The 22809-nt window shown below is 39.8% G+C and overlaps 2 protein-coding genes across 2 annotated transcripts in view; one reads left to right on the top strand and one right to left on the bottom strand.

The window, feature by feature from the left end:
• The window catches only part of LOC115583253 (V-set domain-containing T-cell activation inhibitor 1-like), a 42046-nt gene extending 19717 nt beyond the window's left edge, over positions 1-22329 (top strand). The window contains exons 6-7 of the mRNA XM_030419898.1: positions 20031-20105; positions 20243-22329. Of these exons, the coding sequence (XP_030275758.1) occupies positions 20031-20105; positions 20243-20301 (134 nt within the window). The 3' untranslated portion in view covers positions 20302-22329. The remainder of the gene's footprint in view (positions 1-20030; positions 20106-20242) is intronic.
• Positions 1-22809, bottom strand: part of LOC115582774 (dedicator of cytokinesis protein 3-like) — a 391011-nt gene that overhangs the window by 267759 nt on the left and 100443 nt on the right. The gene's annotated exons all lie outside the window — the stretch shown is intronic.

Genomic DNA, 22809 nt, shown 5'->3' with positions numbered 1-22809 from the left:
TTTGTTGTAGAGACTTTGAACTCTCTCAGGTGTTCTTTCTTCAGCTATGCTCTCTTTAACAAGTGACAGCAGCAAGCATACCATCAACTGTCTGTGCACGACTCTGAAGAGACTTATTGAGGCACTCCAATTCCTGTGTAACCTCCAAGGCAAGCAGAAGACCAAGAACTGCATTACCCTTTTGCAGTCTTTCAAGCAAGCCATTTGCCCTGCTGGCTGAATCTGACTTACCAGATGCCATTTCCTCTAAAGCAAGCAAGCAGGCTGATACTGGTTCAGTAGTGAATGAATGGCACCTGTACGTACAGTCCACCTTGTGGGACTCAAGGGCCTGATAGACTGGGCTGGCCCGCTCTCTGCTTTTGCAATATCCTGAAAAATGGACTTCATTTTCATTGACTGGCCGAACAGAACTCCCAGTTCATGAGCCCACTGCAAAGAGTCACGAACAACAGAAGAGGCTGTGCAGGCATGTTGGGTGATGAGGTTCACACAATGGGCCCTGCAATGTACATAAGGAGCCAGAGGTTGATGCTTCTTGATAACGTCCGTGCTCCTGAATCTATCCCTGCCATGTTTGCAGCACCATCATAGGCTTGCCCTCTCAACCCAGTGGCTGACACCTTCAGACGGAGCAGTGCATCCATAAAAACCTTTGCAAGGTTTTCTCCTGAAGTCACAGACGCTTCATACATGCCAACAAATTCTTCATGAACTATCAGATCATGATCACACATACTGCCTCCTGCTCCTTTCCTGACACGTCGTGTTTTCCATCCATAATCACAGAAAACTGCAGTTGTGGAAGCGACCTGATGTTATTCTGCAATTTCACGAATGATTGAGAGGCTCAATAAATTCAGGATCTCGTTTTGAACTTGGGGGCATGTATAGTCAATTCAGGAACTCAGCCATTTCCTTAGATCAGGGTCATCCTCAAAATATTGTATTTATTTTTGTATACTGTATTTATTTGATTTGATTGTGTTGCTGTTTTTATGTTAACTGTGTTTTAAACTTGTGTTGTTTTTTTTTCTAATTTCCACTGCTTTTTGCTGGGGACAATAAAGTTTTTATGATTCTGATTCTATTTCAATAGCTGTGCAAAATTTCCTTCACTGTCGTCATGCCCTCTTAGAGCTACACCCTGCCTTGCCAAGAACTGCACAGCACAGACCATTTTTAACAGACAGGTTTGTGCCTCCTCTTGCTGTGTTGCCTGTACATTAGACAGTTGCACATCCACTGATCTAGTCTCATAGATTTGCGTTGTTAAGGCTATTTTATGACATTCTGATCGAGCATGTAATGAAAACCTTTCACGGCCCTTCTTCCAGTTTTTAAAACCAGTGGACATGAATGTATCCTCTGTGTTTTTTGCAAGCTGTGATGTTTTCTTTTCAGATGCTTTGCGATAGTAAAAGCACAATGATCCTTCAACACCTGGGATGAAACGAAGCAGAGGGAAGTCCTGATATCATTGTCTCTGAAATCTTAGGCCCCGTCCATACAGAAACGCTCTTTAGTGTAAACGCACATGTCAGTGACGGTTCTAGACCAGTTTTAATAGGGGGGCCAGGTTGGGGCCGGCTTTTATGTTAGGGGGCACATACAACCCGGAAAAAAAGATAATCCCTCATTCAGATAAAGCAGTGTTTACAATTTCAGCAATTTTGATTGGGTAGTAAACTGCTGAGACACTTTATTTCTGCCTTTCCCTTCAAAACAAAATCATTACAAGAAATCTGTCATTGTATTATTAATGCAGACTCCCTGTCAGGGGGGCCACAGGGGGTCCAGACTCAGAGTTACGGGGGCACTGGCCCCTGCTGGCCCCCCCCCTAGAACCGCCCTTGCACATGTTGTGCATCGTTTTGGTCGATCATCCACGCAGATCCTGTTAACGCACTTTTTAGAAAGCTGGTCTCAAGGTGGAAAAATCCAAAAACGCAGCCCTTGTGTTCTCATGTGGACGGTGAATCTGCATACTTTGCGTAACGATGACGCCATCGCCCCGCCCCTCGACCTCTTGCCTTCGACCTCTGAACCCCGCGACGTCTCACAACAACAACAATGGCGGACTACATGCTCGTGTTTGTGTTTCTTGCAACTTACTCACCTTGTAGTTGAGTGTGTGTCGCAGCAGCAGTTCGACCTCATTATCGGTCCACACAAACGATTCTGGTTTCCTTGCACTCGCCATTTTCATCTTCTTCTTGTTGTGTTCGGTTTCTTCTTCTACTGTCTGTTTCTAAACAGCACGCAAGCTTCCTCGGCCTGCTCCGTCTCTTCTTCTCCGTTTTTGGTGAGTGTCAAGCGACACCTAGAAGCCTGGAATATGAACTACAGCGTTTTCAGTGGATCCGTTTGGACGCAAATAGTCTTGAAACGATGCCGAGGAAGACGGAGGAAAAAAAGATCGTTTCGGTACGTGTGGACATGGCCGAAGAGTTTTATCTGCAACGTCTGAGACACAACGGTCTTAGGATCTGGCTGATGTGGTTCTAAAGTGGCCACAGAAGATCCATCCTCTGCTGTATCTCTGTCTGAAGCCTCTCCCTGACTGTCAGTGCTGCAGCCTGGTCTCTCCCCTGACACATGACCTTCTCCCTGTGCTACCTGTTGCAACTCAGACAATAACATGTTAGAGTATAAATAAGACTCGTTCTAAAATAGCTGTGGAAATGCTAATCTTAATGTCTCTTATCCTATAGACATTTCCTTAGCCAGTTATAATTTCTCCTGCAATTATATAGATAATAAATGTGCAAAGCAAAATGTATAAATAGAATTAAGAATAGTAGTGGTGACATAGCTGTGGAAATTAATCGCAAAGTCACTTTCATGCTATCGATATTTTCTCTCAGCTAGTTATATTCTCTTCTCACCTGTGACCCTGCATGATCATCCTTGCTGGGCTCTGGTCCACTGTCTCCTCTCTCACCCGCCTCTTTCTATTGTGGCAATAAAGATTAAATAATATGTGAAAAGCAACATTTTGAAATAGAATTAGGAATACAGTAGAAGTAGTGAAAATGTTGTAGAATTTAACCTCAAGGTCCCTTTTATGCCATCGATATTTTCTCTCGGCCAGTTATAACAGAGACGTTGGTTATAATTTGTCCTCACCTGCTGTGAAGACCCTCCCTGTTCATTCCTGCTGCTGCTGGCCTCTGGTCCACTGTCTCCTCTCTCACCCGGCTCTTTCTATTGTGTAAACATTTTAAAAAAATATGTGCAAAACAATAGAGAGCACAACATCTGTGCAGAAATTAAGGACTAGGTTTATTCCTAGGTGGTAGAGTAGCCAAAAATTGTAGTCAAGTAAGAGTATTGTTACTTTAGAACAATATTACTTACATAGAAGTAAAAAGTAGTCATCCAAATAATTACTTGAGTAAGAGTAAAAAAGTATTTGGTGAAAAAACTACTCAAGTACTGAGTAACTTTTGAGTAGCGAGTAACGTCTGATTTATTCATCAAATAAGAACATTAATGTAATCATTCAATCAAAAAAAAATTATCAGCAAATTCATGTATTTTAAACTTTAACTACCACAAAATAAATTAAATCTTTACAAAAATAACATAGTCAAAGGAACATAAATACATTTATATTCTTACATATATTAAGTAAGAGTACTTTAGAATAATATTGCTCAAGTAAAAGTAATATGTATTTTGCAGTAAAACAACTCTTAAGAGTACAAATTATCCAAAAAGTTACTCAAGTAAATGTAACGGAATAACGTTAAATGTAACTAGTTACTACCACCTCTGCACCCAGCAAGCGATTTAACATAGGTAACAGTTAACAATAAGTTAACTAGCTTAACTTTATATATTGAATGACATCTATTTATGAGTCATCATTTAGCTAAATATTATCTTACACGGTTTGTTTGGAGAAAACTAAAGTTGTTTTGCCTCTGGGCTGATTTGCTGAACACGCTGAACAAGATCTGAATAAATCGACATTTGTGTGAGTCAGTGTGACAGAAATCAAAACTACACTGCGGTGTGCCACCTGCCCGCAGGGGTTGTAGTTGACGGTCAGCTACAACTCCTGCTCCGCCTGCTCGGGGCAGGAGTTGAGGCTGACACCACGGAATCAGCTACAACCCCTGCTCCGTTAGCAGGCGGGGCAGGGTAGTTCACAGGCGGCTCGGAAAAACGCGTTTCCACGTGTTAAAAATGAATTGAATGGTTGTAATGGTTGTAAAAAGTGCGGGGACAGAGGGCACAGATACGGGAAGTGTACCCCGCGTCCGCTGCGCCCATGTATACTTGTACCACATCACTGACTACAGTTTTAACAGGTAACTAGAAACTCTGGAATACATTTTTACAGTAACATTGCCAACCTTCCAACCCTGAGTGGAACTGTAAACACCACACCGACACCGTGTGGTGGGTGTGGTGGTGGGGGTGTTGGACTCTCATCCACAGTCCCACCTCGCTGTGATCCGCAGGTTGTCATCATTTACTGTCACTGTGTCCAACATGTCGGGGTTTAAACTGCTACCGACAGCTCTGGAGGGTCTGTTCGTGTTTGTGTGCCTGCTGATGTTGGTTGGGCTGATATTCGGAGAGGACCACGGTAAGAAATTAGCGCTTTACCTCGTTAGAGCGGAGTGTGGAATGACAGAAATACTCGATAACAAGCGTCACAAGTTAACCTGGACGCTGCTCGCTCGGTGTGAACAATCACCTCAGACTGATCCACCCATGAGTTGTTTTGTGGGAACATACTTTTATGACTAAGATATAAAGACGACAATATGCACTTTTGGACGATTTGTTGACAATTACGTTTATTTTTGACAGTAATCGACACTGTCACTGTGCTCGTCGGTGGTTTGCAGTTCCCAGACTCCCGCATCTCCAGGTGGAATAGTGGTGTTAAAACCACGTCAAAATTAATAATAATTATAATTGATTAATAATAATGATAATAATAATGATAATATTATTATTATTATTATTATTTATTTATTTATTTTTATTTTAGAAAACGCGCGAGATATTAATTCGTAATTAGTTTTGTTTTTCACGATACATTTTATTTTCGATGTTAACATTGATTTTCACTGTTGTGGACGAAGAGCCCCCTCCCCCTCGTTGCCAAGCCAGGAACCTTAAAAGTGAAAGTAAACTGTTTAGTCTCCATTTTGAGTCGACAGAACAGCCGCAGTCAGTCAGGGTGAGTGTTAACACACATTTTATCTTCATATTACAGTCAGAGAATAGATTACAGACGAGAATCTTCTACTGGTGTTTTCACTGCAACACTTTCAATAGTGTAGTGCTAAAATAATAGGGCAGCAGCAGTGTGAGTCAGGGTCAACATACATTTTATCTTTATATTACAGTCAGAGTCTCTGAGTCTGTTTTCTCTCTGTGAGCTGAAGAACACAAACATGTTGGAGGAACTCGTGAAAGCTTCATTCAGAGACTTTAACTTTTTATCTGTCGAGGACTAAACTGCGTCACCGTGTGTGTGTGAGTGAGGGACACCGTGTGTTATTTCCTGTACGGACTGGGAACAAAATACGGCCCTGGCAGTTTCACCCACCAGCGGCCCACGGAAGGGAGGTGCGCGCGCCCATGCGCCCATGCACGCGCAATAGAACTTTTGATAGTCCCGGTGATAGTAAATGTAAATTCCCAAGCTATAAACAACTACACCCCAATACATGAAACACATTAATAAATCATCAGAGCCAGCTGCTCCATAATACAAACGTGTCTTACCATCACGCAGTCATCCATGTCTACCTCTTCATCCTCCTCTTGTTCATATTCCTCCCTGTCCTGGCAGTATTAGCACTAGTGCTCGCATTTTTCACCGTCAACCAACAGTGCTCTCTGAGATGTCTCTCTTTTTCTCCGCTCCCACCTTGTGTCGCTTGATGCCTTGATTAATTTTTTTGCTCGCTTAAACTCAGTCAACTTCCAACAACCACACTCAGACGGTCCACTCGATTCAGTCTTGAAATTCCCAGAAGGCATTGCTTCAGTTTAACTTTTGCAAACAACTATTCAAATAAAAAAATGCAGGTAGATTTGTTTTATTTCAAACCATGCACGTTTTTGAACATCTGAATAAGACATTTCGCTACAAAACAATGCAGAGTGATATAAAAGTTTGTGACTGTAGAAGGTAACCATGACTGTGATATAGAGACTCGTATGTGGCATAGAAATAGTGATCAGATCCTCTGCTCGTTAATATATTTGGTGAAGAGACATTTAGTTTCCCTTTGGCTTAAAAACGTTATTGACGCTCGAAACAGCCGGGAGAAACGAGCTCGAGACCGTTCTGTGATTTGTCGGCCGGTCCGAATGGCCCATGAGCGTCGCTGGCCATTTATTCATTTATTTATTCATTTATTCATTTGCGGCCGCCTTTTGACGCAGCCGCCCCGCTATATTTATTTATTTAGCATATTTATTCATTTGCGGCCGCATATTGATGCAGCCGCTCCGCTTTTTATTTATTTATTTATTTATTTATTTGAGCGGCCGCATCACCAGGCGGCCGCAGTGGCATTTGCCCACATTGCCCAATGGCCAGTCCGTCCCTGTCTGCAGCTCATGAACAAACTCGTTGATCTCCTCTCTTAAACGTTTAGTTCATGATGCATTCAGGGACATCTTATAAATTATGAAATCACCACATGAAAGTCCAGTAAAGGTTTCTTTTGTCGTGTTTTCCTTTGTTGACCAACATCAGCTGCATCTGTCATTAATCTCTTGTTCTTTCAACACAGCTTTTTAACTGATTATCAGTAAGATATCGCAGTCAGTTACACAAAAAAGAAACTTATAATCAAACTTTCACGATGAAACGCCACCTGATTCTTGTACAGTAGGTCCTAAATTCTCCTGTGAGAGCAGCAATACGTTCACCGCAACATCTGTAATAATTTAATGCTACAATAATGAAGATAATTAATAATGAGCAGACACTATAAAATTCTTGTAAACTTCAAATCAAATTATTATAATCGAACTCCACCAGATTCTTGTATTATGACTCTTGTATCATAACTTCTCCCCATTCTCTCATAATTCTGAGAGACACAGTGAATATTAATTAACAAGCCTAGTTTTCATCTGTTTCCTCTAACTGGCAGTAATGAGCTGCTGTGAAGCCTGAAACAGACACAGTGTGCAGCAGGTGATAACAGACAGAGTTTTACTGTACTTTACTGTGTTATTTCTTTTTACTGTAGGCTACGTTACATTGCACATCATGTAACGAGTTGCAGGTGCAGAGCTGTTCGGTTTGCTGACGTAAAGATAAACCTGAGTAGTTTTATTAACACGTCACTTTAATATTTAAATAAATATTATTTAATAATTAAAAAGACATGGAGAGAAAAAAATGTAACTTAAAAATACATAAATAACTTTTAAAGTATCTTATTTTTCAATACAAACTTATTTGTCATGTGTTGCTGTGGTTTTGTACGGCGCCCGGGAGGTGACATGGATGTGTTGTTGTTTTATATAAAACGCACCAGATAGTAATTCATACTTAGTTTTGTTTTTAATTAAACATTTTATTTTCGATGCTAAAATTGATTTTCACCGTTGTGGACGAAGAGCCCCCTCCCCCTCTTTGTGTGGGCAAAGACCTTAAAAGTGAAAGTAAACTGTTCGGACTCCATTTTGTGTCGAACAGGCAGCAGCAGTCAGTGAGGGTGAGTGCTAACACATTTTATCTTTATATTACAGTCAGAGTCTCTGAGTCTGTTTTCTCTCTGAGAGCTGAAGAACACAAACATGTTGGAGGAACTCGTGAACGCTTCATTCAGAGACTTTAACTTTTTATCTGTCGAGAACTAAACTGCGTCACCGTGTGTGTGTGTGTGTGTGTGTGTGTGAGTGAGGGACACTGTGTGTTACTTCCTGTTCTCTGCAGCTCATGAACAAACGTGTTTACCTCCTCTCTTGAACGTCCATTTCATGATGCATTCAGGGACATCTTGTAAATTATGAAATCACCACATGAAAGTCCAGTAAAGTCCATGTTTTCCTTTGTTGACCAACATCAGCTGCATCTGTCATTAATCTCTTGTTCTTACAACGCAGCTTTTTAACTGATTATCAGTAAGATATCACAGTCAGTTACACAAAAAATAAATTTATAACCAAACTTTCATGATTAAACTCCACCAGATATTTTTACAGTAGGTCCTAAATACTCCTGTGAGAGCAGCAATACGTTCACCGCAACATCTGTAATAATTTAATGCTACAATAATGAAGATAATTAATAATTAGCAGACACTATAACATTCTTGTAAACTTCAAATCACATCATAATCGAACTCCACCAGATTCTTGTTTTATGACTCTTGTATCATAAGTTCTACCCTTTCTCTCATAATTCTGACTGACACAGTGAATATTTATTAACAAGCTCAGTGTTCATCTGTTTCCTCTAACTGGCAGTAATGAGCTGCTGTGAAGCCTGAAACAGAAACAGTGTGCAGCAGGTGATAACAGACAGTGTTTACTTTACTTTACTGTGTTTTATTTTTACTGTACGTTACATTTCAAATCATGTATCCTGTGCCAATTCTCCGCACCCTCCTCTGTGTGAAAGTTTCAGATGTGGAGAGGGGGAATTTCGCTCCGGCGCTGATCCGCCTCTGGAGGTAGAATCAGGGCCGCATTATTGGTGAGCCGTCCCAGTGTGAACGGATAAACCGGAGGCGCGGAGCGAGGGCGTGTCAGTCTGACAGTCTGATAACTGCACAGGTCCTTCACTCATTTAAATGCAGAGAAATGTCCCACAGAGCAACGTTACAGGACCGAACAAAAGTAACGTAGTAACTGTAACTGTCTTTGGCAACTTATATGAGGAAAACAAATACCACAGCTGTATGTGGAGAAGCGTCTGTCGTCCTGTCTGTCCTACTGACTCTTCGTCACATTTCTGCCTGAAAAACAGCGTCTGTCACCGGTGAAAAACTCACAGAATGTTTGTGACGAAATAAATCACTGTGACCGTCAGCCCTCCTGACCGAGACTTCAGGGAACTTTCCCCCAGAAAACAGCCTCCGTCCCCGCGAGTGACAGAGTCAGACAGCGTCCTGTTTACTGATGGTGATTATGTGTAATTATGTAATTTAGCACGAAAAACTTCACTCCGTCACTTTCCAGGATGTTTGGTGGGTCAGGATCTCAATCACTACAGGTTTAGATTGACAGGGGAACACTTGGGAAACGCGTTGAAAACACACAGACGTCATCATCATGACGTGTACCGTCACGCCTCTTCAGGAGCCGCAGCGCCGGCTTTCTGTGTGAATTACTCAGCGGTTCGTCAGATGGAGAATTAGCGAACCACCGCTCCGGAGATTATACAGAGAAGATCCATGATAATGGGTCTGCATTTCACTGACTAGGACTGTTTAATTACTCCAAAAGGCGCATGAATTACTATCTTGCACGCGCGCTACTTATTGTCTCAGTAACCATCCATGTCAACTCAAGGGCTCCGTATGCGTGTGCGACCACAAGTACATGGAAGGGGCGCATCAAAGAATCTGGAATTACAGATGGCAGCCAATGTGTGTGAGAGGGGCAAGAATGGGGAATGGCTCTGTAAGTGTCTAATGTGTGGAGGGGGCGGGTCCTAAACATGTTCCGAGTGCAGAAGGAGAAGGTTTCACTTTCAGCGAACAATGGCGAAACTCAATCTGGATGCTTTTTTTCCTCCCGATAATCTTAGCAGTGTGCCAGAGTCAAATCCTAACTTAGAGGACGAGTCCGAGTCTGAGACACAAGTGTAGCGATAAAGAGCAGAAAATTCTGTTTTTGTGAAAAATGGCTGTGTGAATTCGACTGGTTAAGGTCTCAGAGAGTTGGATTCCATGAACTGAAAATTTTGCAGTCGATACCCGCAACATGTGGGGAACTCAACATTTTCCGGCAATGCAGACACTTCATAGGTAAAACATGAAACATTGGTCAAACACAGTGCTGGTCTAAAGCATAAAATATGCTGTGACTTGTACTCCAATCAAAGTGCAACTCCACTGTCAGCAGCATTTAGAAGGCTAAAGGCTGTTAATCAGTGCGCTGAGGTGGCCGAATTAATATTTTAAATTTAACACGGCCTTTTTTATTATCATGTTCATTAATATTGTACTGTAATAACAGTAATGGTTCTGTCTGTATACTAGGGGTGTGCCAAAATATCGATTCTACGATATATCGCAATATTTCGTCTTGAGGTACGTTATCGATACACTGGTGCCAAATATCGATATTTAAAAATGTAAAACAAAAAACAAAAAACAAAAAATTGTTTGTTTATTTTTTTGTTTTTTTTTACATTTTTTTTTTATTGGCCCACCACCACAACCCCTCTTCGGAGGACAGCTTTATCTTTATTCAAACATAGGTATACAACCAAATACAATTTAAAAAAATGGTTTAAGCAGCTCTGAAACCCACACAAATCAATATTTAATGATAGTTGTAGTCAGTATGTGTGTTAAGAACAGTCACTGTGCAATATGCTCTTTGTTTACTTGGCTGTCATTCATGTGAAATTGATTGACAGTGTTTTGTAATTCCTGTGAAATGGATTCAGTGCAGTCAATAAATTCTGAATTTCTTCAGTGACACAGATATCGTGATGTATCATGGATGAAATATTTTGCAATATATCGATTATCGCAGAATCGCTGTTATCGTTATCGTGGGCAAAATATCGTGATAGTATCGTATCGCGAGGTACCTGGTGATACCCAGCCCTAGTATATATGTGTGTATATACATGAAATCCAGAAACACGTAATAAATCATAAACACTTTTCAGCTCTAGTGGAAACATTTATCTTTAAAATGATTGAGATCGTTTTATCACTCGGCCCTAAGTAGATGTGATGTGGAGGAACATTTATAGCCATAAATAATTTGATTACTAACTAACATGTTTGTAAAATGTTTTCACCTGACAGCTCTCTGTTGAACATAATGATTAAAATATCCTTTTTTTTCATGTCCAGGTGTCAAAGTGGTCGTGGAAGAAGACAGTGATGCTGTTTTACCCTGTTTGATCACCAAAGAGGACCTCACAGGAAAACTGTTTGACTGGAAGAAAGATGGTCAGAAGGAGGTGTTCCTGTATGATTCAGGCCTTCATTACAATAATGGCCGCACAGGTCAAGATGAGCAGTTCAAAGGTCGAGTCTCACATTTTCAAGATCAACTGATGAACGGCAACGCCTCCATAAAGATCCATAATACGAAGGTGACAGACAGCGGGAACTACAGCTGCATTTTTCCACGTCTTCAGCCGAGACAAACCTTCAACATTCAGCTTGTTGTTGGTGAGTATTTTCATTAAACAGTGATTGACAAGATCTCCAGCTGTTGTTGTTGGTTTGACCGTCGTTTCTTCTGAGTCCTTTTAGTCTCCTGTTACAATCAGTTACACCTGTTGACACCTGATGATCTCTGATAGTTGTCATGTTCTCTACATCTGCAATATCTTTCTAACTTAAAGATACATTTGAAAACTTTTGATTTTTTGGGAAGTTACCGAATCTTTTTTACTGATTTTTTTCAGCTGATAGTGAAACAGATAATTACCTGCCGATAAGATAACTTTTCTGACAGTTTTTGCTCTCTAGTCTTCTTCTTCATGTGTAGCTTTAAAGGTGTGTATCACCACCTTCTGAGTGTGTAGATGTTGCGTTCTGCTAAACCAATTTAGCTTCAGATTATCAGCTTTATTCAGTGTTTTTATCAGCCATTGACCAATAATATAAATTGGTGTGTTTGTTGAGCATCCCTGTGTTCTTTAAAAATGAGATTGAGATCAGACAAAAATATTTTTTTTGAAGATTTACATCTTCAGTGTGCTCGAGGCTGAGAGTTACTCACTGCGTTTACATTCACAGCTTAGTCAGATTACAGCCATAGTGCTAGTGCTACTGTGCTATTCAATCGGATAAATGCCGGTGAGAAAATCGGATTATAGTCCGGAGCATGTCATACCCGGTACGATAGGTGGCGCTGTACCCATTTCAACTAGTGGTAACAGAAACACCTCCGGCTGACCTCTTTACGTCACCAGCAACAACAAACTGCCTCGGCATTCCAGAAAGATGGCGGACGAAGAGCGAGATGATACATCTTTGTACATTTCGTATATGGTGTGCATGATAATTACACAAACTAGATGCACAATGGAGCTCTTTCTCTCTTTCTTGCGGTGATTTCGGAGGAAAGACTCAATGTGTTGTTTTATATTTCCGGCAACAACACGACTAATCGTCTCCTTCTACTTCCGGCTCACGGCCCCGGGAAAAAATCTAGCGCCTGCGCAGAACGCAAAATCTGAATCCAATCTGATAGAACGTTTACATGCAGGAGTAATGCGACTATCAATCGAATAATCTAGTTGTTTTAATTCGACTAGAGAAATCTGATCCGGTCTGATTTTAGTCACACTAAGGTGTATACATGCATCTTAAAAATCTGATCATAGTCGGACTAACACAGTAATTCGGTTTTCTTGAGTGTCATGTAAACGCACTGAGTGCCAGAGTAGAGAAGTTAGAGAGTATTGAGAGATGAACAAACATGATGTTGTGTTTTTTAATATTTGATGGGAAAATATAGAATGACACCAGACTTATCTTTAGGGGATGGTGATTGGTCCTTTTTTCTCTCAGTGCTGGGATGCTCTGTACATTATTACACCAGACTTAGCTGATCAGTTTCTCTGTGTGTATGTAAACATATTTTCTCATGGGTTTTTCTTCTTTCTTTCCTAACAAGCTGCTCAAATCAATAACCTGCAAGTTTTCCTTCTCTGTCTCTGCTTGGTGGAGGAGCTGCAGCTCTTCTTCTGCTCTCTAAGTAGTGCTGGGAGGTATGACCAAAAATGTATATCATGGTATTTTTCAAAATTCGGTTTCGCGGTATATGACGGTATTTATTTTTTTTTCATGCATAATCAGGTGTGAGAGAGAGGAATTACTAGTCCCTTTTAGAACAAAAAAGCTTCACATTTGCAGCCAGGTAAAGGCTGCACTCTGCCGCCTTGTCTAACCGAGGTGTAATATTCCTTCTTTCCCAAAAAGCCCCCCCCCCCCCCCCCCATTAGCTGCCTCAAGCAACAGACAGCTAACAGGAAGCAGGTCGAATTTGTCTTCAAAATAAGAGCTTTAAATTGCACCCCATTGGACTTCAGAACTGGGTTCTTAGCGGGGGCTTTTAATTTGAAAGTAGCGACCGTTAGCAGCTTGCTGCTACAACAACAAGCTAACACAACCAAACAGCTACAGAGACCGAAGAGACGCTAGCATCTCCTGGATCTCAGCGGCTGTCCAGTTGCTCATCTTGATGTCCGCGGATGAAGTCATGATCGGCAATGTCTATACTATCCATCTTCACTCTAACGTAACACCAGAGCACTTCTGTTTACCCTCGCAGTCGGACCGTGCTTGTTAAGAAGCCCAACACTGAAAAGTGTCCGGTCTGAAACAGTGTCGCGCAGCGCAGCGTTCCGAACGTTGTGTAATCAAGTACACCAGTATGGTGGTATATTAAAAATTCATATCATAAGGAAAATATACACCGGTATTCGGTGTGAACCGGTATACCGCCCAGCACTACTAACCAGTCTGCCTGTGATCTCAGCTCAGGTGTTTAATACAGTTGCTGCTGCTCCTGCACGTCCAACCACTCCTGATTTATCTTGTAAACAGACATCAGTTCAGTGTTGACATACATGTTCAAAGCTGATTTTATATGCTGCAGTGTTTACATGCATGTTTGTATCTTCTTCTTCTCTGTTTTACATGCTGCCAGCAGCAGGACTCTGGTAGGTCACCTGTATGTGAAACACTGTGAATTTGTTGTATTCTCAGGCACAGTGACCCACTCATAGAAATACTGCTCCATAGTGTGACTAGAGGCTAATTTTACCTTTAAACAGACCCATGCTAACTGTTTCCCCTGCTTACAGTCTTTATGCTAAGTTAACCAGCACTAACTGCTGCTTGTGGGTTGAGTGCTGCCTGATTACTTCTTCCTGCTTAACTCACTCTGACAGATTCTGACACTTCTTGTCATCCATTTAATAAGTGTATGAAAGTTTAAGAATGCAGCTCCTCATTAAATATGTGACCTTTGTTGTGTGAATTAGCGCCTCTGCTCATGTTGGAAAAATTAATCCAGTATTTACATGTTGACAATGACATGACAAGTTCATAATATCACCCATTTACTTGATAACATTTTTATTCTCTTATTTATCTTTCAGAACGGATCTTGAAAGACCGATCAGGAGAAATCCCAGGTGAGTGATGATGTCACTGATCTGTGTACCTGTAAGGTGTGCTACAGCTCTCTGTGCCTCAGTATCATTCAAAGGTTCTGATACAGTAACTCCATGTAGACGTGTTGTTCTCACAGTGCAGCAGGTTGACATGAGCAGAGGAACCAACCAACATCATGTCAGCTGATCACTTCATGGAATCAGCTTTGATTTGCTTCTTTAATCATAAAAGTCTCCACAGTTATTTTATTAGATATAACACTGAAGCATTTTTACCCTGGTGTCTTTAAAGACAGAAGGATTAATAGGTGATGAGTCCTGATTATGATGATGTTACTGATCTCTACATCTGCAGTGTTTATCAGCTGTTCAGACACCAACACAACGTTCACTCTGGTCCACCTGATATTTAGTAAATGTCAGAGGCCACTAATTAATACAGCCTACATAACTACTAAGGCTCTGCAATATTCTAAAGGCTGGCTAGAGAGGATAAACAGACAGGGAACACCACAAACACATTCAGTAACTCAGTCAGAGCAAGAACATCTGTGCAAACAGATACAACAATATTATTAGTCAGATTTTCTGCAGCATGCTGTAACTGCTGTAACTGCACGGCTTTGTTTGGTGGCATTAATTCATTGTTACAAGAAGAACAGGTTTACATATATGTTTAATTTATTCCCTCAGCTTAGAATACATAGAACTGGTGATTATAGAGTGACGCTATTTTCAAAGTGAAAGGACATTTTAGCCCATTTCAAGTAGAAACTCTGACCATAACCTGACAGTAACCTGTAAAAGTAAACGTGCAGTGTGTTTATATGAAGTATTGTGTCTAACGTTTTGAATGATACTCAGATTCTGGGTCACAAAGTGGTAGCACACATTGCAGATCTAGAAATCTGTGACATCATCGCTCACCTCGGGCCAGTGATTTCTCCTGATCGTCTCTTAAGACTCGACTGAGTCGAGATCCAAAAGGCCCAAAAACCTTTTATGACAAAAAGTCAATACCACTATTTAAAATTACAATTAAAGTTGAAAGATGCTTTTCTTGTATAATGATTTTATGATTCTATTAAATTGTGATCAAAATGAAGCTGTGATTCATAATTGAATTGAAGGGATATGCCGGGGTAAATTTAATCCATGTTCTAACACACCTTGACACCGAGTAGGACCACCCTTCGAGAGATAAAGTTTGCAGAGCGCTAGCTTACGTAGCTTTAGCATCCTCAGAAACGACCGCACGACAACAATACACTGCAGTAAATGGATCCAAATATAAACCGCCACCAAAAAGCCACAAATAATGCTCAGAACAGCACCAAACTTCAGCAACAGTACAAATAGGGTCTCAGCACATAGTCCGGGGCATCTAACCTCCGCTAGCTTAGCTGGATTTCTATTGTGAAGCTAAAAACAGATTTCAACTCTCCTCCATCAGCTTCCGGGTCGGGGAAGTCCCGACGCGACGATTACCGAGTGCAGTTAGAAATGCTCAATTCCGTTCTTTTCCCTGTCCGCTCTCGATAATAACTGTTATAAACTGGCAGGTAAGACACATATGAACTTTGATTGCTTTTCCATGGAGTCATAATCATACATTTTCATCCATGAGCCGCGGAACTCTACTGCACTCGGTAATCGACTCGTCGGGACTTCCCGTCAACAGGAAGCTGCTGCAGAAGAGTGGTAAATTTAGTCAGCTTTTCAGTAGAAATCCAGCTAAGCTAGCGGAGGTTAGATGCCCCGGACTATGTGCTGAGACCCTATTTGTACTGTTGCTGAAGTTTGGTGCTGTTCTGAGCATTATTTGTGGCTTTTTGGTGGCGGTTTATATTTGGATCCATTTACTGCAGTGTATTGTTGTCGTGCGGTCGTTTCTGAGGTTGATAAAACTCCGTAAATTAGCGGTCTGCTAACTTGATCTCTCCAGAGGGAGTCTAACACAGTTTCACGGTGTGTTAGACCATGGATTAAACTTACACCGGAATATCCCTTTAACTAAGTTACTAATATTAGTATAGACTGATAAAGTTGTTAACAAATATGTCATGTCATTCATTTCAAAAAGTTTGTGTAAATCAACTTCAGTGATGCTGATACAGTTTAAACTGCACAACAATATTTAGTTTAGCTATCAGTGAAGACATTTGTGTTTACATGAAGATAAAGGAAAGAAAACCTCTTCATGGACATTTATTAGCCTTAAATACACAATTAAACAGTTAAAGAAATGACAGGACATACACGTTTACATGTTTAACAACCATGTATTGATATTAGTAATGCCTTAATTAACATGTTAGTCCTTTTAATAAATGTAAACAAAGACATTTGTTAAGTTACTTAATGCTTATTGTTTTTTTTAATTAACTGTTAGTTAAAACTTATGACTGTATAAACAAATGTTAATGAACGTGTCTTACTGTCAAGTGTTGCCACTTTTACTTTAGTTTTGTTCAATAATTAAAACATTAATGGTTTGTTAATTAATTAATTCAATAAACAAGAGACCATCTTGCATTTGGATCCAACCGGCTGCGACACCCATCAACATGTTCACTTTCAGACTATTACCACATTACTCCATGCTGCGGTCTGTAGTTAAGGCTGATGACACTGCCTCAGTGGTCTATCATATATTAACCATATTTTGCCTAACAAATGTCTAAAATATGATAATGGTCTTTTTGTATTTTTTGAATTACAAATAGCTTTTATTCTAAAAACATATTCATATGCCGGGGTTCTTACTTTGATTTGATACACAAATATTTGTCATTTATAACAAGATACTTTTGGATGTATTTTGCCCATCTCTAAATAAATCAGCAATGATCCATGAGAGAGACGACAAGGGGGCCACAAAGTTTAAATATAAAGGCTTTATGAGAGAGTATTTCAGAAGAAAGAAGGTCGATAGGAAAAAGCTCTTCAGCCAGTTGACTTCTTAAATTCTTGAAGAGTGTGATGCACAAGGTGAAATATGAGGTTGAATGTGGTTGGACTGGTTTGTAGTGGTGAGCTAATTTACAATACAACCACAGCCAGTGAGGGTGCAAAAACATGCCACTATAACATTTAAATTGTATTTATTTTTTGTTATGTTCACAGCTGCATCTCCAGAGCCGTACATCACAATACTGGATGAAACAGAGGACGGGTCTCTGCTGCAGTGTAAAGTTCGAGGAGCTTCTCCAGAACCTAAAGTGGAGTGGCAGGACAGCTCTGGAAACATCCTTCCTGCTGAGGAGCCTCAGGTCTCAGAGAGAGGAGGTCGTTACTACGTTACCATCAACACCACTGTGACCAAGACAGGGCGCTACCGCTGTGTGGTCACTCAGGAGGAAATTAGCCATCATACTAGTGCTGAGACCTTCGTGTTTATCAGTGGTGAGATTTCTGTCTTGATGTTTTACTCATCAAATGAATTTAATTCTGCATGAGTTTTAAGTTTAAAGTATTTTAAACACCTTTAAATGTTGTTCTGTGTCACCTATGTTCATTGTGATGTCCATGATCTACAGTAACACTTTAAGTTTTACATGAACTCTTTATGATGTGTTTCAGAGAAACTCGTCAAGGACCGAACCACCAAAGTGGACTTTGGATGGCTGTTTCTTGCGTTTGTTTTAGGAGCAGCAGTTCTTGCTGCAGTACCGTTTGGGCTTAGAGCTACAAAGCGCATCACAGTCTGCTTTAATCAAGGTAAGTTCATGTTATGTATTGGATCAACACATATCAACACAGGAGGTTTGCCAGGATAATATTTATAAGTTCCTTATTTCTTTGTTCCATCTGAGAACAAACCAGGGAAAAAAGTTTTAGTTAGAAGAACATGTGAAACTGAGCTCTCCCTCAACAGTTGTGTGCTCCCCCTGCTGGAGCCACATGGTAACTACTGCTGATGGTGTAATAACAGCACCTTGAACATGAAACATAAGAAAACACAAAAATACTCAAACTACTGAAACTGACTGTAACCATTATAACATCAACTATGATGTAACATGAAGATGCTCGTATATCAGAATGATAATATCAAATGTTACTGCTTGATCTGATTTGCTGATAATTAGCAGATTTCTTGCCAATTTGGAGCAATTATAACACATTCCTCATCCAAACTAAGACAGGACTGTAATGTTACATGACCTGCTAACATACAGTAATGAAGGAGGTAGTGATGCACCTGGTCAAATGAGTTTTACAAAAACTTTTTTTCCCGCCAAAACTCTGATTTGTTTCACACATTATACATTTTTTATTTTTTATTTCTGCAGATTTTTTTGATCCCACTCAGCTTTGTACATGAGCGAAGAAAAATTCTCCTGGGGACTTTTTGCTCACTGTTTTGCCACATGACAATTGTTTTTATCCCAGAAAATCTTTTCCCCCATGTTTTCACAGATGGGGAAAACACATTACAGACATGAGATGATTGATTGTGGCAAAAGTGTTTTTTCCACCTTTTCTTAAGTCATGAACACAGGAGAGAAAACAATTTAGATCAGACTCAGAAAATAGATCACCAGATAATCACCCCAAAAAATTAAAAATCTTCACTGGCCCCTCAGTTTTCCATACAGTTCACCCCAAATCAAAGAAAACTATTTCTTTACCTAACTTTAGTGCTTGTTATTCAGCTCAATAGTTTTGGTTTTCGTTACACAGTTTTGCAGATTTGGGCCGCAAAGATATTTACCTTCTCTCAGATATTGTTGAGATTTTGGTGCTTAAAGTGGCAAAAAAAAAAATACATTTGAAAACCTCAACAGCAATGTCTCGTTACAAAAATCACCAGCTGGTTACTTTAGATAATCAACAGCTAATCTCGTGTCCATGAGTAGAAGCACGCTTTCTTCTGTCTGGTGATACGGAAATAAAATAGTTCTTACTTGAACCATGAACAAGGTCTGTGGATTATCTTGAGTATTTTGAGTGAACTGTCCCTTTCAGCCTATTTACAATTTAGCTTGCTGCAGCAGCAGATGTAAAACAAAATACGCTCAACTAGTTTTCCAAATCTGCAGGTGTGATGCTCCTGTTGTGTGTGTTGTTGGACTGAATATCTCCAGCTGTTACCTTTCTAAAGGAACAGTTCAACACTCTGAGATCAGTATTAGCTTTCTTTAAAAGAGAGACAAGACACTGATGTCTGTTAAAGAGCTTCACTGCTGGAGGGATGGCCCTCAGTAGGAAAATGAAAATACCTTTTATAATTGGTGCTACATGAGCAGAGGAAACAGAGAGAAAGGGCCGTGGTGTTCCCTTCTGCTCAAAATGTAGAAAGCCTGGCTGACACACTGGTCCCAGGTAAAGATGATAAAGAGTATTATATATTAGTGAAATTAAAAAAAAAATGCAAAATATTGTGTTCAGGGAGTTAAATGAAAAAAAACAGTGCCTAATAGAATAACAGTAGAAGTGAAAGATCCATTAAATGCAAACAGACTTTTGAAACATCACACAGAATCTTTTGTTGGCCTCCACAATCATTTCTATGTAATATAAAAGTTGTTCCTCACAACATTGTGGCAGCTGTGGAGTTTTCTCTGCATGTTTCTCCTTCATTTAACAGCTGTAGTCAAACTTATACTGACCCACACATTTAACTGGTGCCTGGTAATAACACACACCTTTTAGATGCTATTCATGTTAAATCATGACCTGTCGCTTGTTTTGTGTCTATGACTCACAGGTGCAGCTCCAGAACCAACTACCACCTCTAATGATCTAACAAAGGACATACCACTGCTGCAGGTTGGAGTTACAGGTGATTATCCAAAATGTTCTGAGTGGCAGGACAGTTCTGGAAACATCCTGCTACAGAACCACAGGTCTCAGATGTAATCTATACTTAGTGTATGTTATTATTTTATTTAATGTAGACTTTTGTTTTGTTTTCTGCAGGTGACCATCAGAATGAAAACGGTTCATCTAAAGTTCCTCCAGAGATAGTGGACGTTTGACAGCTTGCTGTTGTAAAGGTGTGTGTGTGTGCGACTGAGGAACACCAAGCAAGTTAGCAGTGAGCTGCTATCCCTGCAAAGTATAGGAACGAACTGATTCCTCCTCTGCCTACCTGCACAGCAAGAACAGCATTCAACACTGGGATTACAACCTTCTCCTGCTTGGCTCATCAGCAAAGGAACCACCAGCACCTTTTCTCCATAGACTGGTAACATGGAACTGGGCCTGAATGCTTTGCATAGCACGACTAAGCACAGGAGTTTAACTCTGGTTGATGTGTTCAATCAGTGTGTTTTTTTTTACTGTTTTGGTGTTAATGTGATCTCAGGTCAGGTTATTGGTAGTTTGCTTTCATAGACGGTTAATTTGAAGTTGAATGCTGCTTCAAAGACTCAGGGTACTTGCATGCAACTCGCCATCTTCTCTAACTGGGCATCACGACACACACACACACACACACACACACACACACACCTGTATATAGTACATGTTGGTTAGATTGTTTGTTTTCATCTTTATGTTAAATTAAGGCTTTTGAACCTTCTTGTCTATTTAATATTGTACATGAGTGAATGTTGCCAACCTCTACACTGTCAGAAGCTCAAAAATCCTTCAAGCATTACAGCTGTTATGGTACATTTAGTTGTAGTTATGAAGTTAAATATTAATCAGAGTTATAAACAGTTTACTACCTTTTTATGAGACAGATTTGGTAGATTTGCGATGTTTTCCCTTCTTCAAGGGTGGTGATCAAATGTAAACTGGATCTTAATATTTATCATAATTAATAATTATCCCTGATAGTCATTAATTATTATTGATAGCCAATTTAACCCAAAACTCCCCATTAATGTTGCTGTCAGCTGTCATTAAAAGCTATTTTTGTCAAAAGTTTATTAAGCTTTAAAAAAAATGATCCAATCCGAATCCTTAAAATGCATATAAACACGTCTTATATGGTGTTCAGGGGTTCTTTAGTGAGAATGTGATTATGTCAGCTTTTTTTTTTACCTGCACTGTTTATCTTTCTTGTTTGAGCTCAATAGAACAAGTATATATTGGAAAATAGTCAGATACATTTGTCGATACAATGTCCTATTGTATGATGTAAAACCCTTTTCTAGGCTCTGATCTGTTTTGTTTTTCTACATGTTGTTAATGAAATTAAGTATTACTCTTGTTTTTCACTGGAAAAAGTAAAGGATGGTACAGTGATGACTGGCTGTAACTTGGTTAGGACAGGTCAGATGCAGATGTTTTTCTTTACTTACTGTTACTGTAATACAAGTCAGAGTTATCAGCTATTGCTTATTTGCTACGTTTGATCATTGTCATTGCATTAATGAGGTTGTTTGTCGAGGAGGTCAAAGATTTTAAATAAGTTAAAAAGAAGGGAAAAAATAATTATTTAAAAAATTCTTCTTCTAATCTGCCGTCAGTGTCACAGGTGAACTGTTGTTTTTTATCAGATCAACAGTAACATTTAATGAACTCATTCTGAGATACGAGCCTCCTCGAGTTCCATCGTAGCTGGTGGTTATATCAGATGCAGCAGTTACGAGTATTTTTGTGTTTTCTTTCTGTTTTATGATCAAAGTGTCGTTCAAACACATCAGTAGTTAGTTACTGATCCAGTGCAACTGTTGCAGGACAGCTGACTTTATCTTTGCAGTTATTATACACATGATCAGAGGAAAGTTTGAGTCCCTGCAGTTTTCATTCAAACACCTTCCAGGAGAGTTAAAACTCCCCTGGAAGAAAACATGAATGCTTCCAGTCATATTCAGTAGATGGTGGAGTTGTACACTTCAGCCTCTTGTGAACAAATGTGAGTTTTACAAAGACAATGAAGAAGAACTTACCAATTACCTCAACTCCTGTTTGTTAAACTAACACAGAGATAACTTTTTGCTGCAACTGTCATTTTCTCTTCCCCTGACTGCTCTCCACTTGATCGGCTCTAACGTAAGTGTTAGTGATTGGGTACTGCTGCTACATCCAAGGACCAAATTAAAATATCAAATTGACAGACTTTCATTGATTTTTCGTATTATTAGGGCCCGAGCACTATCTGTGCTAGGACCATCTTGTTTCTGTAAGTTCATATTGTTCATAGAGTAAAACCACAAGCCGACACACACACTTCTTCCTTTGCTGTGATCACATTTCAGAGAAAAATCTGCCCATCACTGGTGCAGCTGCGGAGCCTGTAAAGTATCCTGACTAAAAGGCTTTTTGGATTTATTTCAGGTCCGGTTTTCTATTTTACATTAATAAGTACTTGGTTTAAAACAAGGTTGATATGTAAAAACCTTCAGTCAAATAAAGCCTCATTCAGAGATCCATTCAGAAACATATAAAGTAATCAAAACATTAAAACAGCATCTGAAAGACAGAACGGAAAAAAAGCTAATATAATAGCTACAGATAAAGAAAAAAAATGTATTAAATTAATGTACTTATTTGAAATACACTGTGAACAGTTATGAATTAGATGAGTGGACAGT

This window comes from Sparus aurata, chromosome 6, assembly GCF_900880675.1.
Source record: "Sparus aurata chromosome 6, fSpaAur1.1, whole genome shotgun sequence".
Taxonomy (NCBI): domain Eukaryota; kingdom Metazoa; phylum Chordata; class Actinopteri; order Spariformes; family Sparidae; genus Sparus; species Sparus aurata.
Note: the sequence above shows the minus strand (reverse complement) of the source record. Positions and strands in the feature narration are given on the sequence as shown.